General features: G+C 42.3%; 1 protein-coding gene across 1 annotated transcript in view; it reads left to right on the top strand.

Moving 5' to 3' along the window:
• MMRN2 (multimerin 2) overlaps window positions 1-18505 on the top strand; it is a 28885-nt gene extending 10380 nt beyond the window's left edge. Inside the window, exons 2-7 of the mRNA XM_076338308.1 lie at window positions 2532-2654; window positions 3901-4007; window positions 9334-9402; window positions 10675-10848; window positions 11966-13876; window positions 14902-18505. Coding sequence (XP_076194423.1) covers window positions 2532-2654; window positions 3901-4007; window positions 9334-9402; window positions 10675-10848; window positions 11966-13876; window positions 14902-15290 — 2773 coding nt within the window. The 3' untranslated portion in view covers window positions 15291-18505. The remainder of the gene's footprint in view (window positions 1-2531; window positions 2655-3900; window positions 4008-9333; window positions 9403-10674; window positions 10849-11965; window positions 13877-14901) is intronic.
• Window positions 18506-21033: the final 2528 nt, after the last annotated feature.

The raw sequence follows: 21033 nt of genomic DNA, 5'->3' as shown, positions 1-21033 counted from the left end.
CTCCTTATCAGACATGGCTCTCTCCCTCATACAATGCTCTGCTCCATCATAACACAAGCTCTGACAAACTCATGGAGTACAAGAACCTCCTGATCTCTCCAAATACCCCAACTGACACGACTAGTACTGTGTAAGGCCTGATTTTACTTTTGTTCTGAGAAACTAGTGCTGATTTCTTATAGGAAAGTAATTTAATAGTATGCATAATGGCATATAATGTGATTTCTAATTTTTCTCCAGGCTTCATTTAAGCAGATATGTGGCACATATTGACACCAGCAAGCTCTAAGGCTCATAGTAATGGCTGTGACTATATTGGATGCTGTTCTACCTCCAGTAGAGGTAGAGATAGACCCCTAGAGATGCCAGAAAGAGGGAGAAAACCCCAAATCATGTGAAAAGAGCACCTGCTCACTCATCAGGTTTACTCTTCGGCATTCAAACTTTCCAATGACAAACTTTTGAGTACTGAATTGCCAGCAGCAGTATCAGGAAGAACAATGTTAAAAAACAAAAACCCCCATAATGACCGGTTCTTGCCATCACTCATGCACCTGTCACACGGACACCTAACAGCACAGTAGCTCAGTTTTTGAGATTCAAGTGGTCTTCAACCAGGACAGCTAATTTCATGACAATTAGAGAGCTGTTTCCTCTGCAGGTGCTTTACCGTGAGCGAGTGATGAAGGCCTCAAATGCCTTTTGCAACTGATTTCACGCCAATCTTCCCATCTGGAAAACGAGACTGTGATTTAAACTGCGAAGTCTGGTGTTTCGGTTCAGAATAGTTAACAGCCCCAACCCAGCGAGCATCAAGGGACGTCTGGAGCAGCCGCAGGTTCTGCTGCAAAGAGAAGAGCTGGATTTCATGGGTTACTGGGGAAGGTGGAGTCCTCTGCAGCCTGCCTGATGCCCAGGTGGCACGGGCTGTGGAAGGTCACCGCTTCAGAGCCTAAACGACAGAGGCTGAGCTGCCAGAGTCAGTGTGCCACTGTAAGCCCCTTATGCCTCAGAAACTGCATCTTCATTTGAAAAGAGGAACTAAATCTAATCCCCGCTTCCATTTCCCAGGACAGGAACCGGTCAGGTTAACTGTTAACCTGGCAGCCTGTTTGGACCTGTCTATGTAGAGACGCTCTGGAAAGTTAAGGTGAATTAGCTATAAGAGTGAGGGTGGTATATATTTTTTTCATTTCTCTCTCCGAACTGCTCAACCCCACCTTTTCCCTAAGGAAGAGGATTAGCACGTTCTAACATCAGTATGTTAGATGTTATAAGTAAGTGATATGTTCCAACTTCCTAATGGTCCTGTGCGCACGCAGTTGTAGAAATAACCATTGTAGGTGCTCTCCTACAACTGGCAGGACATGTAGCCAAACTCTGAAACACAGGGCCCCAGACTGTCTTTAAGACAGGTTGTCTGTAAAATGCAATTGCTGGTTCAGTGACTCTTCCTCCGAAGGTTTTGTAGCCGGAGTTAAAGAGTGAGAGAGCAGGGACCCCTTGTCTCCCTATAGCTTCTTTGTCCAAACAAAGCTGTCACATCCCTTTTCTGCTCATCACTATCCATAGAGAATGGCAGGATCCCTTGGTGTTTAACTGGTGAACTTCTGTAAACACACCATCTGAAATAGTGTGTTGAATACATGCATAGTTTATCAACAGTAATTGCAATTACTAATTAATCAGATGTCAATCATCACAATTTTTTTTTCATTTCCCATTACAGTTATTACTCCTCACTTCCTGTCACTTCTCGTCTTGGATTTTAACCATCAAACTTCAACCAACAGTACACTTCCATGTCCTAACTTTAAACTTTTGAAAATGAAGAGGTTCACCTACACTCTGGGATTAACAGACATCTATATAATTCTGACTTGGAAAATTTACCAGAGTAGTAAAACACACATGTCCTTTCTATAAACGTAAAACTAAAACCCAAGAAAACAACCCTCATTTTTCCAATATTATTTTCATGCAGGTGATGGGAGAAATTATTTCAAAGCTAGTCTAATGAATAAAATCCAATCAGTTACTATATTATCTTGAAGAAGTAATACTTAGGAAGGCACTGATCATTAATGGAGTTTATGTAGGATTAAGTTTTCAGAAGCAGTCTGCCTCAACCTGATGAGTCAGTCATTAGGCATCTGAAATGGCAACGTGCCGAGAAAGGCAATTTGACATTTAAAGCGACATTAACCTGCAGGTTATCGCGAGCTGGAAATTTCTCCTGCTAAATGAAAGGACTGGAAATGGAACAAATGCATCAAAGTTCAGACAATCAACCCTTTTGTAACAAAAACTCAGATAAACATCCCAAATGAAAACAAATGAACTGGGAGTGGAGGGAGAAGCTAGCAAGCATTTTCCACTTTCCTCATCATCCAGATGGAGAAAAAAAAAAGAAAAAAAAAAAGAAACAAAATAGAAGGCCTTTCTGCATTTCACTCTTCCTTGGCACTTTTACAAGCAGAGACTTTAAAAGACCTACTTCAAATTCCTTTCCCATGTCTTTCTTCTGCTAGGAACTGGTGTTCTTTCATGCAGTCCCGGCTGGTAACATACATAGAAGCCTGCATGAAGGAGAAGTACATTGTCAACTCCCAACAGCCCTGTCTAAACGGAGCACCAGACTGCCAGAAGATCATGTGAGTATCCTAAATAAAACCAATGAAGGCAACATAATTTTCTCTGAAGTATCTAAATGATATTTTCAAAAGTATTTAATCACACACTTTAAAAAAAATTAAAGCACCAACTCAGTTTAATACCAAAGTGATGTAGGGTCTGATTTACGTACCTAAGGTGATCAAGCATTTAAGTAGCCTGGGAGAACAACGGCCTTTCCAAGCCATCAAATACAGGACTACAAGGTGATTAAGCGATTTTGCAAATCTTCCCACAGGTTTATTCAGAAAAAAACAGAGACCATGCCTTTTCCATGATTTTCAGGTCATAATACACACACACAACTTAAAAAAATCTCTGCCTGTGGCCATCAGTGAGACCATTTACGTGGCAGGAGTTAGAGATGTGCCATTGCCCAAGTGCTTACTCTTCTTTCAGAAGGACTGGCTGCCCGACGAGTACTGGTGGAAGCCAACAGGGTACCTTAAGGTACCGGGACTGGTACATTTTCAAAGTTGGGAGACACTGAATCACAACACAGTTTTGAAGTGAAATAATGTTTAATACTTACCTACATGTTCTCACACCTATGTAGTTACTTGATTGCAAAAATACCTTTGTTATTTGTTAATACAATTCATTTCTCTTTCTCTGAACAAAAAAAAAGCTTCATGATTATTTCTAGTGGCGTTTTTAACAAATTTGTATCTTCCTTGGTACCAGTGACATTTTGGAATATTTGTTTAAAAATAAAACTCTCTCTACAACTAATCAGAATATTACAGAAGTTCAAGCTCAGTCTAAACCTGATTGCAAAGGACTCCATTACAATAAATATTACAGCTGAGTTTCTGATAGTTACATAAATTTCCCATCTGTGACATTTCTCAGACGTGCGTCAGATCAGTGCTAGCATGTTTGGAAAAAATCTCTACCAAAGATCAGTAAAGCATGAGGCAGACCACTGGAGCCCTGCTCACTGAATAGTAAATACATTCTGTCCGCACGCAAGAATTTGCACACACCTCCTGTTGTAGAGAGTAGTCCCGAACAGCAGTCTTATATAGGGGAAAAAATTGCTGTGGACTGCCTAGACGTTTTACTAAGCAGCAGTGATACAGTTTATGACAAATTTCTTAACTGTGTCCTGCATTAGTCATCTAGGACGCGCTTGGCACCAGACTGCTGCTAGAGTCAGTGAATTTACCCCGAGTGACGCCAATTGACAATAACTTGCAATCTAATGCCCAGACCCTTACTCCCCAGGTACAGGACAGCTCTGAAGCCGGTCTATCAAGTGAAACAGAAGGTTTTGAAGTCTCTGCAGTGGAAATGCTGCCCTGGATTTATTGGCAAGGACTGTGAACAGCGTGGTAAGGAAAGCTAGAGAACAAGCGTGAGAATTAATGACTAAATGCCAGTCACGGTGGCAAGAAATGTTTGCCTATTTGTTTTCCCTTTTTTTGAAAATCGATGCCTTATTTTCTTTGGTCTGCTATCCCCCAAATCACTGGTACCTTGAAACAAGGAGTAGTTGTAATTAGCTGCACTTAGTGGCTAATAGCATTAGCTACTTATTCTTCTGCTAGTAGCACTTTTGTAATCTTTACACACGGATAAAGGTATTCATTTGCCCGGGGGGTCCGTCAGATGTGGAAGTCCATCTAGGAATGCTTAATTCCAGGTAGAAACTGGTGACTCAGAAAGCAACACTAGCATGTGAAATGCCCCTACGGTCAGTTTGCAGGATGGAGTCATCTGGCTAGGAAAAATCACAACGTACCCAAGTTCAAATAAGGTAAGCAGCATTCACTCTCCAGCCTGCACCGCTGCCTCCTCCCTGCTTACCCCGGCCACGCAGATACCGGATCCTAGAGCAGGGAGCAGCCCTACGACCCGAGAACACAGCCCAGGCTGTTACTTCCACGGAAGCTTTAACAATAGCCTTTACATACAATAAGCTGCTACAACTCTTTGCGCCGCTGAATAATGATGCATGCAGCTGCTAGAGTAAGAGACAGGGGACAGCGTGGTTTAAAAACTGGACTGCTTCGTGGCATCAGCAGGATTTTGCAAATAATACTCCAAAATTAGAAGGAGAATTTAAATGGAGAAAAGGTAATTCACCCTAGTAGTTAAGGCAACCATAATTACTAGTCTATGTTACGCATAGACTGCATAACATCAGGGAGGCAGAGAAGGAGCTAGATAGCTGGTTCCAAGCGCAGCCTGCAGCGGACCTGCAGCCTGTGGCCAAACAGCCAAAAACTCCCCCACCGGCACACGCAGAAGGGAGCGGGGGGGCCAATAATGCAGAAGAACGGACAGTTGCAAAGGCAAGGACCAGCAGGAGGAAGAGACTTCCCCCGAAGCCTGAGGTGCCCTTGCAGAACGGCTTCACCGCTCTGCAGGCCGAAGAGGAAAGTGCTGTCACACCAGGAGAAGCGCTGGAGCTGAGTAATGCAGCCCGACCTGCCCCCCGTGTAACAACCAGCGCCACGAAGAACAGGCGATGGGTGACAGTGGTAGGTGACTCTCCTCTGAGAGGTGCGGAGGCGCCCGTTTGCCGACCGGACGCACTCTCTAGAGAGGCGTGCTGCTTACCGGGGGCTCGCATCAGGGATGTCACCGAGAGACTACCGAGCCTCATACAGTCCACTGACTATTATCCGCTGCTGCTGTTCCACGTGGGCACCAGTGACACAGCCGGGAGCGGTCTGAGGACTATCAGGAAGGACTACAGAGCCCTGGGAGCGGCGGTAAGGGACTTGGGAGCACAGGTAGTTTTTTCATCAGTCCTGCCGGTCAAAGGGAAGGGGTTTGAAAGGGCCAGTCGAACCTGGCGAGTCAACAAACGGTTACAGGACTGGTGCCACAGCCAGGGGTTCGGCTACTTAGACCATGGGACTCGCTTTGAGAAACCTGGTCTACTGGGGGCTGACGGGGTCCATCTGTCAGAGGAGGGGAAGAGCATCTTCGGTCATAGGCTTGCCAAGCTGGTGAAGAGGGCTTTAAACTAGAGATGCCGGGGGCGGGGAACCTCAATCCATCCCACTCCTACCAGTTTGATGCCAGGGCCAACAATAGATGCCCAGAGCCTGGAGAAGGAACACAGGTCAGCAGGAGAGCGCCTGAAGAGCAGCACAAAGGAACTCCAGCCAGTAAGACAGCTTCATCGGGGGCCCAACTTAAATGCCTCTATGCAAACGCACGTACCATGGGGAATAAACATGAGTTACAGACGTGCGCACGCCTGCAGGGCTACGACCTTATTGGCATCACGGAGATGTGGTGGGACGGCTCCTATGATTGGAGTGTTGGGATGGAGGGATACAGGCTCTTTAGGAAGGACAGGCAGGGGAGATGAGGAGGGGGTGTCGCCCTCTATGTCAATGACCAGCTGGAGTGCATGGAGCTCTGCCTGGGGATGGGTGAGGAGCCGACCGAGAGCTTATGGGTCAGGATTAAAGGGAGGCCAGGGACAGGTGACATTACGGTGGGGGTCTGCTACAGGCCACCTGGCCAGGAAGACCGAGCAGATGAGGCCCTCTATAGACAGATAGGAGCAGCCTCACACTCACAAGCCCTGATCCTCATGGGGGACTTCAACCACCCTGACATCTCTTGGAGGGACAACATGGCAGGGCATAAGCAATCTGGGAGGTTCCTGGAATGCGTCGATGATAACTTCCTTCTAGAAGTGGTAGAGGAGCCAACGAGGAGAGGCGCTATGCTGGACCTTGTTCTCACCAACAAGGAGGGGCTGGTGGGGAATGTGAAGCTCAAGGGCAGCCTGGGCTGCAGTGACCACAAAATGGTGGTGTTCAGGATCCTTAGGGCACCGAGGAGGGCGCACAGCAAGCTCACTGCCCTGGACTTCAGGAGAGCAGACTTTGGCCTCTTCAGGGATCTGCTTGGTAGAGCGCCATGGGACAAAGCCCTGGAGGGAAGAGGGGCCCAAGAAAGCTGGGTAAGATTCAAGGATCACCTCCTCCAAGCTCAGGAGCGATGCAGCCCAACAAAGAGGAAGTCAGGCAAAAACGCCAGGAGGCCTGCATGGATGAACAAGGAGCTCCTGGACAAACTCAGACACAAAAAGGAAGCCTACAGAGGGTGGAAGCAAGGACAGGTAGCCTGGGAGGAATACAGAGAAGTTGTCTGAGCAGCCAGGGATCAGGTTAGGAAAGCTAAAGCCCTGATAGAATTCAATCTGGCCAGGGACAGCAAGGGCAACAAGAAAAGATTCTATAGGTACGTCGGGGATAAAAGGAAGACTAGGGAAAACGTGGGCTCTCTCCAGAATGAAATGGGAGACCTGGTTACCCGGGACACAGAGAAGGTGGAGGTACTCAATGACTTTTTTGCCTCAGTCTTCACCAGCAAGTGCTCGAGCCTCACCACCCAAGCCGCAGAAGGCAAAGGCAGGGACTGGGAGAATGAAGAGCCGCCCACTGTGGGAGAAGATCAGGTTCGAGACCATCTAAGGCACCTGAAGGTGCACAAGTCCATGGGACCCGATGAGATCCATCCGCGGGTCCTGAAGGAACTGGCGGATGAAGTTGCTAAGCCACTATCCATCATATTTGAGAAGTCGTGGAAGTCCAGTGAAGTTCCCACTGACTGGAAAAGGGGAAACATAACCCCCATTTTTAAAAAGAGAAAAAAGGAAGACCCGGGGAACTACAGGCCAGTCAGTCTCACCTCTGTGCCTGGGAAGATCATGGAACAGATCCTCCTGGAAGCTCTGCTAAGGCACATGGAGGACAGGGAGGTGATTCGAGACAGCCAGCATGGCTTCACCAAGGGCAAGTCCTGCCTGACCAACCTAGTGGCCTTCTCTGATGGAGTGACTACATCAGTGGACACAGGAAGAGTTATGAATGTTGTCTATCTGGACCTCTGTAAGGCCTTTGACACGGTCCCCCACAACATCCTTCTCTCTAAACTAGAGAGGTATGGATTTGATGGGTGGACTGGCCAGTGGGTGAGAAATTGGTTAGATGGTCACATCCAGAGGGTAGTGGTCAACAGCTCAATGTCCAGATGGAGACTGGTGACGAGTGGCGTCCCGCAGGGGTCCGTACTGGGACGGGTACTGTTTAATATCTTCATCAATGACATAGACAGTGGGATCGAGTGCACCCTCAGCAAGTTTGCAGATGACACCAAGCTGAGTGGTGCGGTCGACACGCCAGAGGGACAGGATGCCATCCAGAAGGACCTGGACAAGCTCGAGAAGTGGGCCTGTGTGAACCTCATGAGGTTCAACAAGGCCAAGTGCAAGGTCCTGCACCTGGGTCGGCGCAACCCCCGGTCTCAATACAGGCTGGGGGATGAAGGGATTGAGAGCAGCCCTGCCGAGAAGGACCTGGGGGTACTGGTGGATGAAAAGCTGGACATGAGCCAGCACTGTGCGCTCGCAGCCCAGAAGACCAACGGTATCCTGGGCTGCATCAAAAGCAGCGTGGCCAGCAGGTGGAGGGAGGGGATTCTGCCCCTCTACTCCGCTCTGGTGAGACCCCACCTGGAGCACTGCGTCCAGCTCTGGAGCCCTCAGCACAAGACAGACACGGACCTGTTGGAGCAGGTCCAGAAAAGGGCCATGAAAATGATCAGGGGGATGGAACACCTCTGCTATGGAGAAAGGCTGAAAGAGTTGGGGTTGTTCAGCCTAGAGAAGAGAAGGCTTTGGGGAGACCTTATTGCAGCCCATCAGTACTTAAAGGGGGCTTATAAAACAGACGGCGGCAAACTTTTTAGCAGGGCCTGTTGCGACAGGACAAGGGGGAATGGCTTTAAACTAAAGGGGGGTAGATTGAGACTAGATCTAAGGAAGACATTTTTTACACTGAGGGTGGTGAAGCACTGGCCTAGGTTGCCCAGAGAGGTGGTGGATGCCCCATCCCTGGAAACATTCCAGGTCAGGCTGGACAGGGCTCTGATCTAGTTGAAGATGTCCCTGCCCAGGGCAGGGGGGTTGGACGAGATGACCTTCAGAGGTCCCTTCCAACCCAAACTATTCTATGATTCTATGATTCTATAACAAAAACATCAAACACTTCTGTGAAAATTTTCACACCATCTTTGTCTAACTCACCTACCCAAACAGACTCCATGGATAAAATGGGAGTTCCTGTTTTTATCTCTGTAGGTTTAGCTTTTCTTCACAGATTTATCTCTAAGGTGATGCCCCAGCCTGACCTTAATTTATAATGTTGGAAGGATATTACCAAATACAGTGCTTCTAGTTTAGTCTCTCCTTCGTTACACTCATTGACCAAAACCAGCTGCTCCATCTTTATCTCCTCATTTGTACAGCATCACTCACTGTAGTTGGTGCCATCAGAAAGTTCAGGTAACTGGAAGAGGAATTTGCAGATCTTTTGATAGGACCCCCCCAGAAAAAAACCCCACATATTTGCACTAGACTCATTTCTTAGGAGCAATAACTCAGCATGAGTTAAAAACCCCACCCCTACTGCGTAGCATTATCATTTACGCAATGTTATATGCTAGTACAGTACTGTAAGCAAAGTAAATTCTCCAGACAAGATGTTTTTTCCCTAAGAAACCTGCAATGCAGAAGCCTGTCTCCACATCAGTTACACTACGCATGAAATCGTCCTGCGGTGCCTTGCTAAACTGTAGTAGTTTCTGCATCTAAAACATTTTCACAGATGTATTACACCTCAATTGCAGATCCCCATTTTATTCTGGTGCCAGGAAGTCAAACTGAAGGACGGGAAGAAGAGGAGTTCTCAAACCACAGTATGTGCTTGAAGTTATTTTGCTTGCCATTCTTTTACCTCTCGGTCACAGATCAGAAGAGAAAGATGTATTTTTTAAGCTGCAATTTTAACATGATAAACTATGGACAATATCTCTAGTGAAAGCATTATTTGGGAAAGCTTTTGCACAACTACATTTATTGGCATAAATGAGGGCTTTTGGTATAACGCTACGCAAATGCTCTAGAGAAAGCATCCGAAAGTTTCAAAAGTTGTATGCTGGCTGGTCATCAGCGATACCTAGCGAGAATGCCAGCTGGTACTGAGGGTTAAACCTTTCAATGGCATGGAGGTTTAACCCCTTGCTCTGCTAGGCGGATTCACAGGAAAGCACACCATGCTCAGAAGTCTTACCAGAAAAACGATCTATTCAAAATGCTATTTTAGAGCAGCTACCCAGTGGCTTTGGGATTGTTATGATGAGGTACCGTAGATTCATGCCTCAGGCACTCTATCCTACCAATCTAAGTATCCAAGAAGGACCTTTCCTTACCCTCTGGGGAAACGGTGTGGCTTGCAGTGCTATTAAGTATCTTCTAGCAATTGGCTTTAGTGTAGTATTGCAGCCCTAAAAGCGAGTCTTCTTTACATTATGCTCTCAGCACTGAACGAATAAGCAGTTGCTTCACAGGACTTAAGTTTATAAAACATTAGATTGAAATGTCAAAGGTAACCCTGGAGGGCAAGAGGCCCCCAGGATGGCACAGCCGGGATACACCAGTTTCTGCAGCTCTCAGCATACACTTGGATATCTACAGCTCAAATCAGCTGGTATTTATTTAGAATAACATCAGTTAAAGGGCCCCTCAGCGAGAGTCAGCTATGACACTTACACCCTATGCTTCTGATTCCTCAGTGAAACACCTCAGTTGCTCTTTCATCCTGTCCTTTTATTCTGGGTTGTTAAACCTTGCTATCCTTTCAGTCAACTGGCTTGAAAGGAGTTATTATTCCAGAATGTTTTTATGGCTTGGGGAGATTTTAAATGAAGAGCATTTTACTGCCATCATGGCTAGTGTGGCTGAAGTTGTTCTGTTCATATTTAAATATATTAGGTTTTCATTACTGTTGAAAAAAATGTTTGCAAAGAAACCGTGAGTTTAGGTGCTATAAATCAACAAACGCCCTAAATATCAGTTGAAAAGTTTCAGAGCAAAAAGCACACAGGTGTTCTCAGAGGTCTTGTAGGAATAGCTGTCACCTGGTTGCTGCACTCCGTTGCATGACTTTGTTTTTTTAATCTTGTGATTAGTGTCAACATCTGTGGATTCAAGAGAAATGTTGGAAGTCATTCAAAATCATGAGGCATTACTGGATGATCTTCAAAGTGATATTCATCAAGCAGTCAGCAACTTAGGTGACTTACAGAGAATATTTGAAAACAACGGTACAAGCATGGTGTTAGAAGTGAACCAGAGCAATTCAGGTGAGAGGTCTGACGCAGAATTATCAGCCTGCCAATAGGCCCTCTGAAACCATGCAGATCAGAAAGAAAAACTGGAAACAAAAATACCCTGATATTCCTTGGTCTGCTGGTTTCTAAAGAGAGCAAAACCGGATGCAATTCCAACACAAATGAATGAACCAAATTCAGAAGTAACTTGAAATAGGAAATGAGATGAAAGGCAGATTCCTTTGCGCTTCTCTGGAATTTCAGAATATGCCTTAAGCACAGAATGAAGAGGTCGCTTATACTTAAAATTTGTTAGCTTACTATTCTGCTTCTATGGCTTCTTCTCTTCTATGGGCATGCAGAATTTAGGTTTGGTTTTTGGTCTTTTTTCATACTCATGCTATATACTCTGATGTGCGGAATATCAGACTGGTGTATGTAAAAAAAAAAGTAACATGCAACCCTTCTCTGGAACATTATTCCTGACATACACAGGAGTGGGGAAAAAAAGAACTACCAAATTTGACCTACTACTGTGAGCCATTGGCTCGCAGAAACATTTTCTAATGATACAGACTATTGTCCTCAGTGAACTTCAAGGCACTCAAGTTTGAACATTAAAGTTAGAAATCAAGCCTTAGTATAATTCACACCTAGTACAGATACTTCACATATTTTTCAAGTTATTTAGTCCTGGCCTGGAATATTCAGCTGTTAAGATGCTGTATAACTTTGTGAAGTAGAAGGTGCATTGTAGAAAGCATCAGAAAAAGAACAATATTATGAGACAGTCAAATAAGCAAGAGCCCACCAGCTAAGAACTGTTATGAAAATGGGCAGTTACAGCCACTTACAAAACTGCTTGTCCAGGGGTTTCAAAATGCAGTATTTTTATGACTTAAATGGGGCAGTCAATACATATCTAAGTTATTGTCTGCAGACTCAAAGACACAATGTGCTTCACAGTAACCTTGATTTAAAATTAGGCTATTTTTGCAATTGTCAATTTATCATGTGGTCAGACTTTGGGGGGTAAGATGGCAGTTACTATAGAAAAATACATACTTGAGTTACCCTGGCCAGATTAAGATGTGTTCCAAAAGCAGGATTTAAATTTAATTAAATTAATTTTTTTAAACTGTGTTAACAGATCTACAGGAAAGGCTTCTGCAGCAAGTTTTGTTTCCCCATGTGGAGAATTTTCTAAGGAAACATTTTAACCCAATGTGGGCAAGCTTCAACAGAAGCTTACAGAACCTCTCGAACATGGTAAGAAACCTGTCCCGTGATGTGGAAGCCAACAAGAAAAGCATAGAAAGATTCCAAGAGAGCACTGTGCCCAAGAAGGAATTCCAGGAGCTGGGAACTAAGTTTGAATCAAAAGTCCAAGAAAACGTGGTGAAAGTTGATCAGGTGAAAAGAGATATAGAGAAGCAATTGCAAATGCAGCAGGCTAGTATTCACTATAATCTCACCGCGATCAAGGCAGATACTGACACAAAGCTCAAGAAGTTTCATAAGGTACAGCAGTCCCATTTCTTAGCCTTGAACAACAGCATAGCAAACATGAAACAAGAGCAAAACAATCTTGAAAATAAATTTGAGACTTTGAAAAAAAATTTAACAGAACTCTCTTCACATCATGGTCCCAAAGATGAAAATACCCAGTTAACCATCAGACAAATAAACGACATTCTGGCAGGGCATGCAAAGCAGCTTAAAGAACTTTACATGGAGTCAGATGTGGCCTTTCAGAATATTGCAATTTTAGAGAGGTGGTTTAAGGAGTTAAAAAAAAATATCTCAAAGTATAGGCCAGAAGATCTTACAATAACTTTAATGGAGAAATCACTTATTATGGAAGAAAACAAAGCAGCAATGGAAAGGCAGATATCAGAGCTCAACTACACTCTCTCAAATCTTCGGGAAAACTATTCAGATCTGTTGAGGTACATGGAGGAATGTAATTGCCAGAGAATATCTTCTGACACTGATGTACTGGAGGAAGATTTAAAGAATATCACTTATTCCCTTGAAGGCACCCAATCAAACTTAAAGGATATGAAGCACTTAGAGTCAGTTTTCAGAGATCTCTTGAGGAATGAAATTGAAGAGCTCTCCTCAGCTTTTCCATCTATCCATCAGTCTCTTAATCTCCGTCAAGAAGAAAATAGGCAGCTTCAGTCGCAAGTTATGGTTTTTTCAGAAGACATAGGCTTCTTGAAGAAGAAAGATGAAGAAATTCATCGACACATCAAGTACCTCAACAGTTCTTTTGGCTCTCTTTTGGAAGATGCCATGCGGCACGAAGCAGCACTGGAGGCTTTACTGGGAGAAGAATTTATGGAAGTGTTGTTTGAAGAAGATCCTAGTATTCTAATATCATCAGTATTTCAGCTGCAAGAGTCTTTCAGACATATCTCAGATAAACTCCAAGAACAAAATGTGACTTTAGAATCTCTTATAAAGAGATTTCATCTCTTGGAGAGAGGTCAACAGAATAATCATGATGCTCGTACATCTCCTAAGCATCCCAAAGAAGAAACACAAACATCCTCTACTCTAGATGACGTTAGTAGTCAACGCAGCATAGTAGAACATATGGAACCTAACTATGAGGCTGCCAAAGATGACTCCTTGGATAGCTCAGCTTACAATGATATCATGACTCTGAAGAATGATATCAAACACCTGAGCCTGGCAATCAAGAGGCATGAATCCAGAAGTAACATGAATCTCTGCTGCAATCATACAATAGCAAATGCAATTGAGCCACTCAACATTTCTGTGGAAATTCTCTCAGCAGATTTAGTAACCATCAAGCGGAAGCTGGAGGAACACCTGCTAATTTTTAAAAAGCTATTTGGAAGCAATGAAGAATTAGCTGCCTCAAATATAAGTCTGGATGTTACAAAGATTCAGTCAATGCTGACCAGAAAAGTGAGAAGGCAACAGAAAGGTCAAGACAAGCAAAGAGACAAGAAAAAGCCTGAGAAGCACAGAGAAAATATGCAAATGATAAGTGGAAGAAATACGGTGCAGACAGAACTTTTGGAAAAAGGTGGGTTCTTTTCTTTTACTTGCTCACGTGCAGGTCTAGCTTCTTTCTGGGCCCTGCTTTAAGTTCCACACACACAGCATGTTAGTTGCGAGACCTGTCAGATCTTGTGGGATGCTGGAGGGAGAAATTCTGACATTATTTACATCCTCCCCCTCCATCAAAATAAGCAGTTTGAGTGAGAATCAAGTTGATACACTGCTGCATTTTGCTCGAGGCCAATAAAATTACACCCATTATAGCTGCTGGGAAATTGGCCTTAAACTAATTCAACTTCAGATGTTTAGAACACAAATTTTGTTTGTAGATGCTCGTGTTAATGTAGTAGCAGTTTCTCTTCTGAAGCTGATGGGGAGTGCTAGGCTTCCTGGTCTTGCTTCTTTTTCCTCTGTTATTTGAGTCTGGAAGGAGTGTACTCAAAGCATCAAACCCTTCCTAACGTGGACAGATACGTTAAATCAACTGCTGTAACTCGCACAAGTGGAACAGGGAGGACTGACCAGAGAGCACACGCTCTCTCTTACGGCTAAGCTTCAGAGACAAGTTTTCAGCTTAATCTTCACTGTGACTGGCCAGTTCCCTTTCCCTGTAAACATGTGGCCATAAGCACCTGGTAATTACAACCACCACAGCTTTAGCACCGGCTTTTATGATTGTAGCCCTTGTTATGGACATATAACATAGAGCAAAAATCAGCCCCTTTAGGCATCTGTGCTGCAAAACTGCAGTTAAGACTGAATAAGCAGAGAATGTATTTCAAACTAATTTATTTTTAGGATAGCAAAAAAGTGCTTTTTTTTTTTTCCCCCGGGTGGTCTCAGCCTTATGCTTTTCCAAGACTAGCGGTTCAGATATTTCCAGGGAACCATTTGATCTAATCCCAGGCACATACCCATTTCAAGCATTTAGTTCTACAAAGGAGCATACAGAAATGAGGCCCGATAGGGCTTCACCCTACCTCCCACCCTGATGATCCTGGGGGGAGAAGAGTGCTCACTGCTGAAGTCCTGTTCCTCTTTCTTTTTCAGACTCATTGGTGGCATTCCATGTGGGATTCTCAGAAGGAAAGGATAAAGAAAAAACTCTGAGGTTTAATGAAACTTATCTCAATTATGGAAACAGCTATTTCCCTGAACATGGCTACTTTAAAGCACCGCATAAAGGCGTCTACCTGTTTGTCATCTCTGTGGAGTTTAGTTCAGGACCAGCATTAGGACAACTCTCCTTTAGCCGTGGGTACAAAAAAACTCTCTCAAGTAGTCAGAGGAAAACACCAAATGGAAACACCATGACTACTTTTGCTATGGCAGAAATGGAGAAGGGGGAGAAAGTATGCTTTGAATTGCTGCAGGGCTCTGTAGTGAAACGGAGTCCACCTGGGACAACAATGGGTGGATTCTTAATATTTAAAACTTGAATAGTGACATTTTGTTTTGTTGATATCTTTCCATAGATGCAATGGATCAATTCACTATTGCTTCATCTGTGATGTATTCAATCCTACTGCATGTGTTTAAACATAGCACTACCCTAGATTTGTCTTCATGCTTCTTTTCTGGAAGTGTTTGGCTTTTGATTAGTTGCTTATGAGCAGCAATGGTATTTTCTTTCAAGCGGTGAGCTAATGGTTTGGAGTCCAAATGTATCAGCACACACATTCCCAAACTCTTCCACTGTGAGAACTGCACCTAATTAGAAAAAATGTTTTGTGGGACTTTCTTCACTTAGAACACAAAATTTCTCCTTTCCCATGGCAAATACCCCCACCACTGGCAAGGAAAAGATTTTAGGAAGGACTGTATATATCAACTCTCATATTTTGTGAATAGTAGCTTAAAACCAAGAAGCCAGGACAATTTTACCTTTTAGTTCTCTGTAGACCACAGGCAGTCACAGACTGTCTTGGAAACTTCCGCAACCCAACTCCAATTCAATGTTTCAGTCTGTGCACAACATGAACACGAGAAGAGATCGATCAAACCCAGTAAGATGCACCCTACACAAGTATTCCTCAGCAAGGATCTTAGAAATGGCCCGGTCTTTTTGCTTCTGGGCCCGTGTTGTATTTCAACTACACTGCAAAAATTTAGGAGTAACATAACATTGTTAACGTAAATTACATCTACATTTAGACATCAGGAAAATGTCAACAATATTCAAAAAATATCGGTGAAAATGCAGTTTATTTCTAAAGATAATCCTGAAGAATATCGTGAATTCAGCCCAGAGTTCAGCATTTAGTAAACAGTTTAAAACCAAGCAAGCAAGCAAATAAAAATAACAGCAAAAAGGAGAGCTCATTGGTCTGCTGTCATTGTTGGACATAAAATAAATTTATAATTAGAGTAAACCAAAAAGTAGAAATTCTGAACTGTGGCCTTTTTTGAATTTCCAAAATCTCAAGATGACCACGTCTGGTCATGTCCTAAACTTTTCTTCTGTCAAATAAAAATATCCCAAAGGCTTTCATTTCAAAGAAGTTCAATTATTGTAGTATTTTTCCTTGTCTATCCTAATGCCTTACAAAACAGTATTAAAACAATTACATTTACCAAAAATGAAATGCATTTAGAAATTCCCAATATTTAGGATGAAAGAGGTAAATTCTTATTATGTATTTTATGCCCTTTTAAGGTAGCATTTTCTAACAAATCTATCCTGCTGTTAAGGGGTTTTCTCCCCACCCACTTGTATTCTAAGCAACACTAAACTAAAAAATTATTAAAAACCACATCGGTACCAATACACATTGCACTTAAGACAACAGTTTGACAAGCAGACAATATATACCTTTTGAAATAAAGCTACAAATCAGTTTCGGCTACTGACTTGCTGAGAAGGTTGTTCTTCTCCATCCCAAAAAATCCAACAAAGCAAATGACTAAAAATGATCTCCCATCTACTCCTAGCCAATGCCGATTTTCACAGGAGATTAACGGGCCAAGCCTCCCCATTTATCTAGCACGGAGCCACATCTTGCACTGCTCTGCGGCAGGCAGTACAAAGCGCCCGCAAGCTCAGCATCATTTTCTGTCCCACAGATTGCTCAAATATCTGAGGGAAGGAAGAGGAGAAAAATTTGAAGAGGTGCAATGTCAAACAGGAAGAAAAGCATCAAATTGTAAGATTGGGTTCTTTTGGTACAAAGCTGCTGTCCTGTAGTGACCCAGACGTTTTTACCGGTGCTCCTCCAATTATGGGCTTTTGTGGTGGCAGCGTTCTGCAGGGCCAAGCCAAGCGTGCTGCCCAGGTCTGGGTAGCTCAGGGAATACCCCATCTTCGGTGCACACCAATTCTGCAGCTACCAGCTAAGTTCCACAATTAAATACAGACAGGGGATATATATATTTAAAACCACTTCGCTTGTTTTTAAAGCTTTGACAGAAAGCTTCAGCTGGAACAAAAACCATACAGCTACTTGGAAAAGGACATGGCAGGTAGTAGATAGGATAGCAGCTCATCCAGACAGGACTTTTAAAGGTTTGGCATCCTTGTGCTTACCAGAGTTTACTTTTGTTGAAGAATAAACCAGGCAAGTTCACAGATCATCCAGAGTGAACACAATGTTAATATAAAGATGTTTTCATATTTGTATTCTTCAAATATGTGCTTAAGTTAGCCACCTGCATATACAAAGAAGACATGCTTGACTGGAACACACTCATTTTTAGACTATGACGCAAAAAAATAACAAAAGATAATGGATTAAAACATTCTATTGGCTGCATAAGCCAGGACGCCTGACTTGCTTCTCACGTGACACGAGAAAAGATGATTAAGCTACTGGGTTGTGTTGTGGATTTTTTTTTTTTTAAATGAATACATTAGCTTTTTAATAAACTTGCATCTAAACCACCTCTCAAGTACAAGCAAACTATTTGACTGCTGGTATAAATTTCTCTAACCACCCCACCCCCAAACACTTGTTTTGTTGCTTATGTTTTTTGGGGGGGTTGGTTTGTTGGTTATTTTGTAAGATTAACACAGCCCCATCACCATGACCTGCATTTTTAGGCAACAGACTACTGAAGGAAACCATTTTAATGAAGAGACAGCAGACTCCAGATTAGGACCTAAAGGAAAGAAAAATTTGGCACAAAAATGGCAAGAGGACAAGGATGATTGACAATTTTAAAAAAATAGCTATTGGTTGGCTCAGCGGATTAAGAATAGGGGATTTTCAAACATGAAAAACAAACTGAAGCTGACCGTAGGCATTAGGAAAATAGAGTTGTCTGCAAGAACAGACAAGTTGCCTCAGTTTATCTCATAGCAGACCACCTAGACCAGCATGCCTGATGGCAGTTTCAGCCAAGCACCAATAGGCACAGAAACATGTATGCTCACCCCAAGGTATAGATGTATACATCTCGTCAACCTGAGCCTCATATTTAAAAAAAAAAAAGCTTCCAACTTCTCTTAGTACTTCCCAGAAGTCCGGTAACTGCCAGAAAATGTTGCTGATAGCTCAGGTTTCTGGATTTCCAGATCAAACCACTAAGCTTTATAAAATTATAAAAAAGCTGTGCATCTTAATGCCTTTGCATAATTATTTTGTTACTGAAACTTTTACTGCTTTATGAATGTCGGTACCTTATAGTGCTTTACATTTTAAAATTAAAGTCTCCTAATGTTTTTTTCTTTTCCGTTACTAAGAAGATCTCCTTACTTTACTCAAAATGCAAGTACCCATTGTATATCAACAGTTTTACTTTCTATAGATCCATCAGTGCCTGAATTCTACAACCAGATTCATCTGAACCCATTTCAGATATCCACATCAAGCCAGTCTCTGAAGTCCATGGTGGTCACCCCTCATGAACCAGATTCACAAGGTGGTCAACCCACAGCAGTGGTTCTCTCAAGACTCAGATTCACAGCTGGTATTGACATTAACATCACTTTGGGGAGAGGTGAAGATAAAGCCGCAGAAGGGATTAATGATATTAATGGAATTAAATCTGGTCCTTTATGAAATTAGTGATACTTCTGCAATTTATTTAATTCACCAACTACTCAGTATGCTTTTTGGCTTGCACACAAAATATACATGTGGGGTTTTCAGACACGTCACTGGATATGGCCATTTCAGTTCTTAAATACTGATGCAAGCTCATCGTAACACATTTTTATATAGAAGTCAAAAATAATCATAGATAAACATTTTGATATTTATTATTAGCAAGCAGTAGAATTTATTTTCATTTATCAAAACCCCCCAACTTTTTCAAAAGGATCTTCGTATCTTTAGGATATAGCACCATCCGGTGGTCATTTCAAGAAGCAACATTAGGGGAAAAAAATTAAGTGCTTGTCAAAACAACGACTGGCACAAAAAGTTTCAGTTACCCGAGGTATTTTCATTATGTCCTCCTGTAACACTAATATAAGAATCCCAGTTTTCAATCCAACCACGATCAGTGTAATCAGTGAAGATATTCCACAAACTACACACTAGCCACAACCATAAGAAAAAGTTTACTTTGCCAAGATACTAATCGTAAGGAGACCAAATCTTTGTGCAGCACAATTTCCTGGTATTACGTATTGAGGGGAAAAAAAAGGTTTAAAACTACATACAGTCTAGTCTTCCACTGTACTTTCCAGAACTCTAATGCAAAAATTTAACACCTGACTTTCCAGGAAAGAAAAAGTGTTATAATTATAATATACTGATAACAGTTTACATGATGCTTAGATATCAAAACTTTCTAGCTACTGTAAAAAAAGCCTGTCTTTAAAGCTAAGATTATTCCTGATCAAAGGCAGAAAGAGAATAGAAATTGATCTTACTTCTTCCTGCTTGCAAACTAAAAGTGAACTCTGCGGAGAGTAGTAGCTGATACACTTCTGCAATGAGAAAATAAATTCTGAGATTTTTATAGAATTGTGTACTCACAGATGAGATATCCCCTTGATGGTCTTCATTTGCTTGAACCATAAAAAACAGAGTGAACTTAGCAGGCTATACAGAAGCACCTGCATAATTTTGTAACCAACAGCACGTAAGTATATTAGCTCAAATCTCTTAATTTGGGTATCACTACACAAAAAGAGTGCTGTACACAGAGGGAACAAAAACCAATTACAGAATCCCCCATCCTTTTTTTTTTTCCCCTCTTCTTACTTGAAGAGCTTGAGGCAAATTTATATGGATAAAACCAACATGTAGTGAACTTGCATATGCTCAAATAAGAAGTTATTCAATTTTGACTTGCTTCTGGCTTTGCTATAAGACAGGGATAAAAATCAGGAGAAGGAAACATTGGTTTTACTGTTGTGCCCAAATTTAGTCTCAAGGAACACAGAGCCTGAACTTATAGAGCACCAAATAATTCTGAACACCATCGAACAATAAAAGTGATCATTAACAACTTATTCGAAGACTGTGGGGAGAAAAGAAAACAAACGAGGTATTAAAAAGTAGGGAATTATTTAGTTACAGTATTATGATTTCCAAGTCATTACATTTTTAAGGCAAAATCTTATAGTAACAAAACACATAACTAATGTGTACTAAAATAAGGTTATTTACTTAAAAATGATACATTGGACATAATCTGTGTACAGAACAAGCAATTCATGGTAAACTCAATAAGGCACCTTCTAAAGCAGATGCTGTACAAAATACATTAGTGTGTTACATTTTTAAAGGAGTATTCTACACTTCTGGCATATAACACACACAAGAGTGTGACCATTTGTCTTGTTCCACTCTTCTTTCATATTTTATTTACATCTTCTCTAGGTTAACTACAATGTTATTTATTTTTCTTGTATACAATATAGTACATTTCATTTTGGGCATGGCATGTCAGAGCACAAATGTCACTACCTGATGTGGGCTTCTATAATTGCATTCAAAGGTAAAATATTACAAAGCAACAATTACATGAGATTTGTTCAAAAATTGGAAGTAATGTGCACTCCACTTCTGCTATACCAACCAAGGCTAATACACAGTGGCTGCATAAAGGACTGTATCATGCAACGTTGCCAGCCATTTTTAGACATCACCCCTATTTGGAATAAAGATTGTGGGCGCCGGATAAAGACTTTTGACTTCAGAGGCGCTGTCAGAAGAATGAGGAAGTGCTAAATCATTCTAATATTTGACAGAAGATGAGCACGTAACTTCCCTTTAAAAATATCTGCAATAG

Source organism: Aptenodytes patagonicus, chromosome 5 (genome assembly GCF_965638725.1).
Source record: "Aptenodytes patagonicus chromosome 5, bAptPat1.pri.cur, whole genome shotgun sequence".
NCBI classification, from domain to species: domain Eukaryota; kingdom Metazoa; phylum Chordata; class Aves; order Sphenisciformes; family Spheniscidae; genus Aptenodytes; species Aptenodytes patagonicus.
Note: the sequence above shows the minus strand (reverse complement) of the source record. Positions and strands in the feature narration are given on the sequence as shown.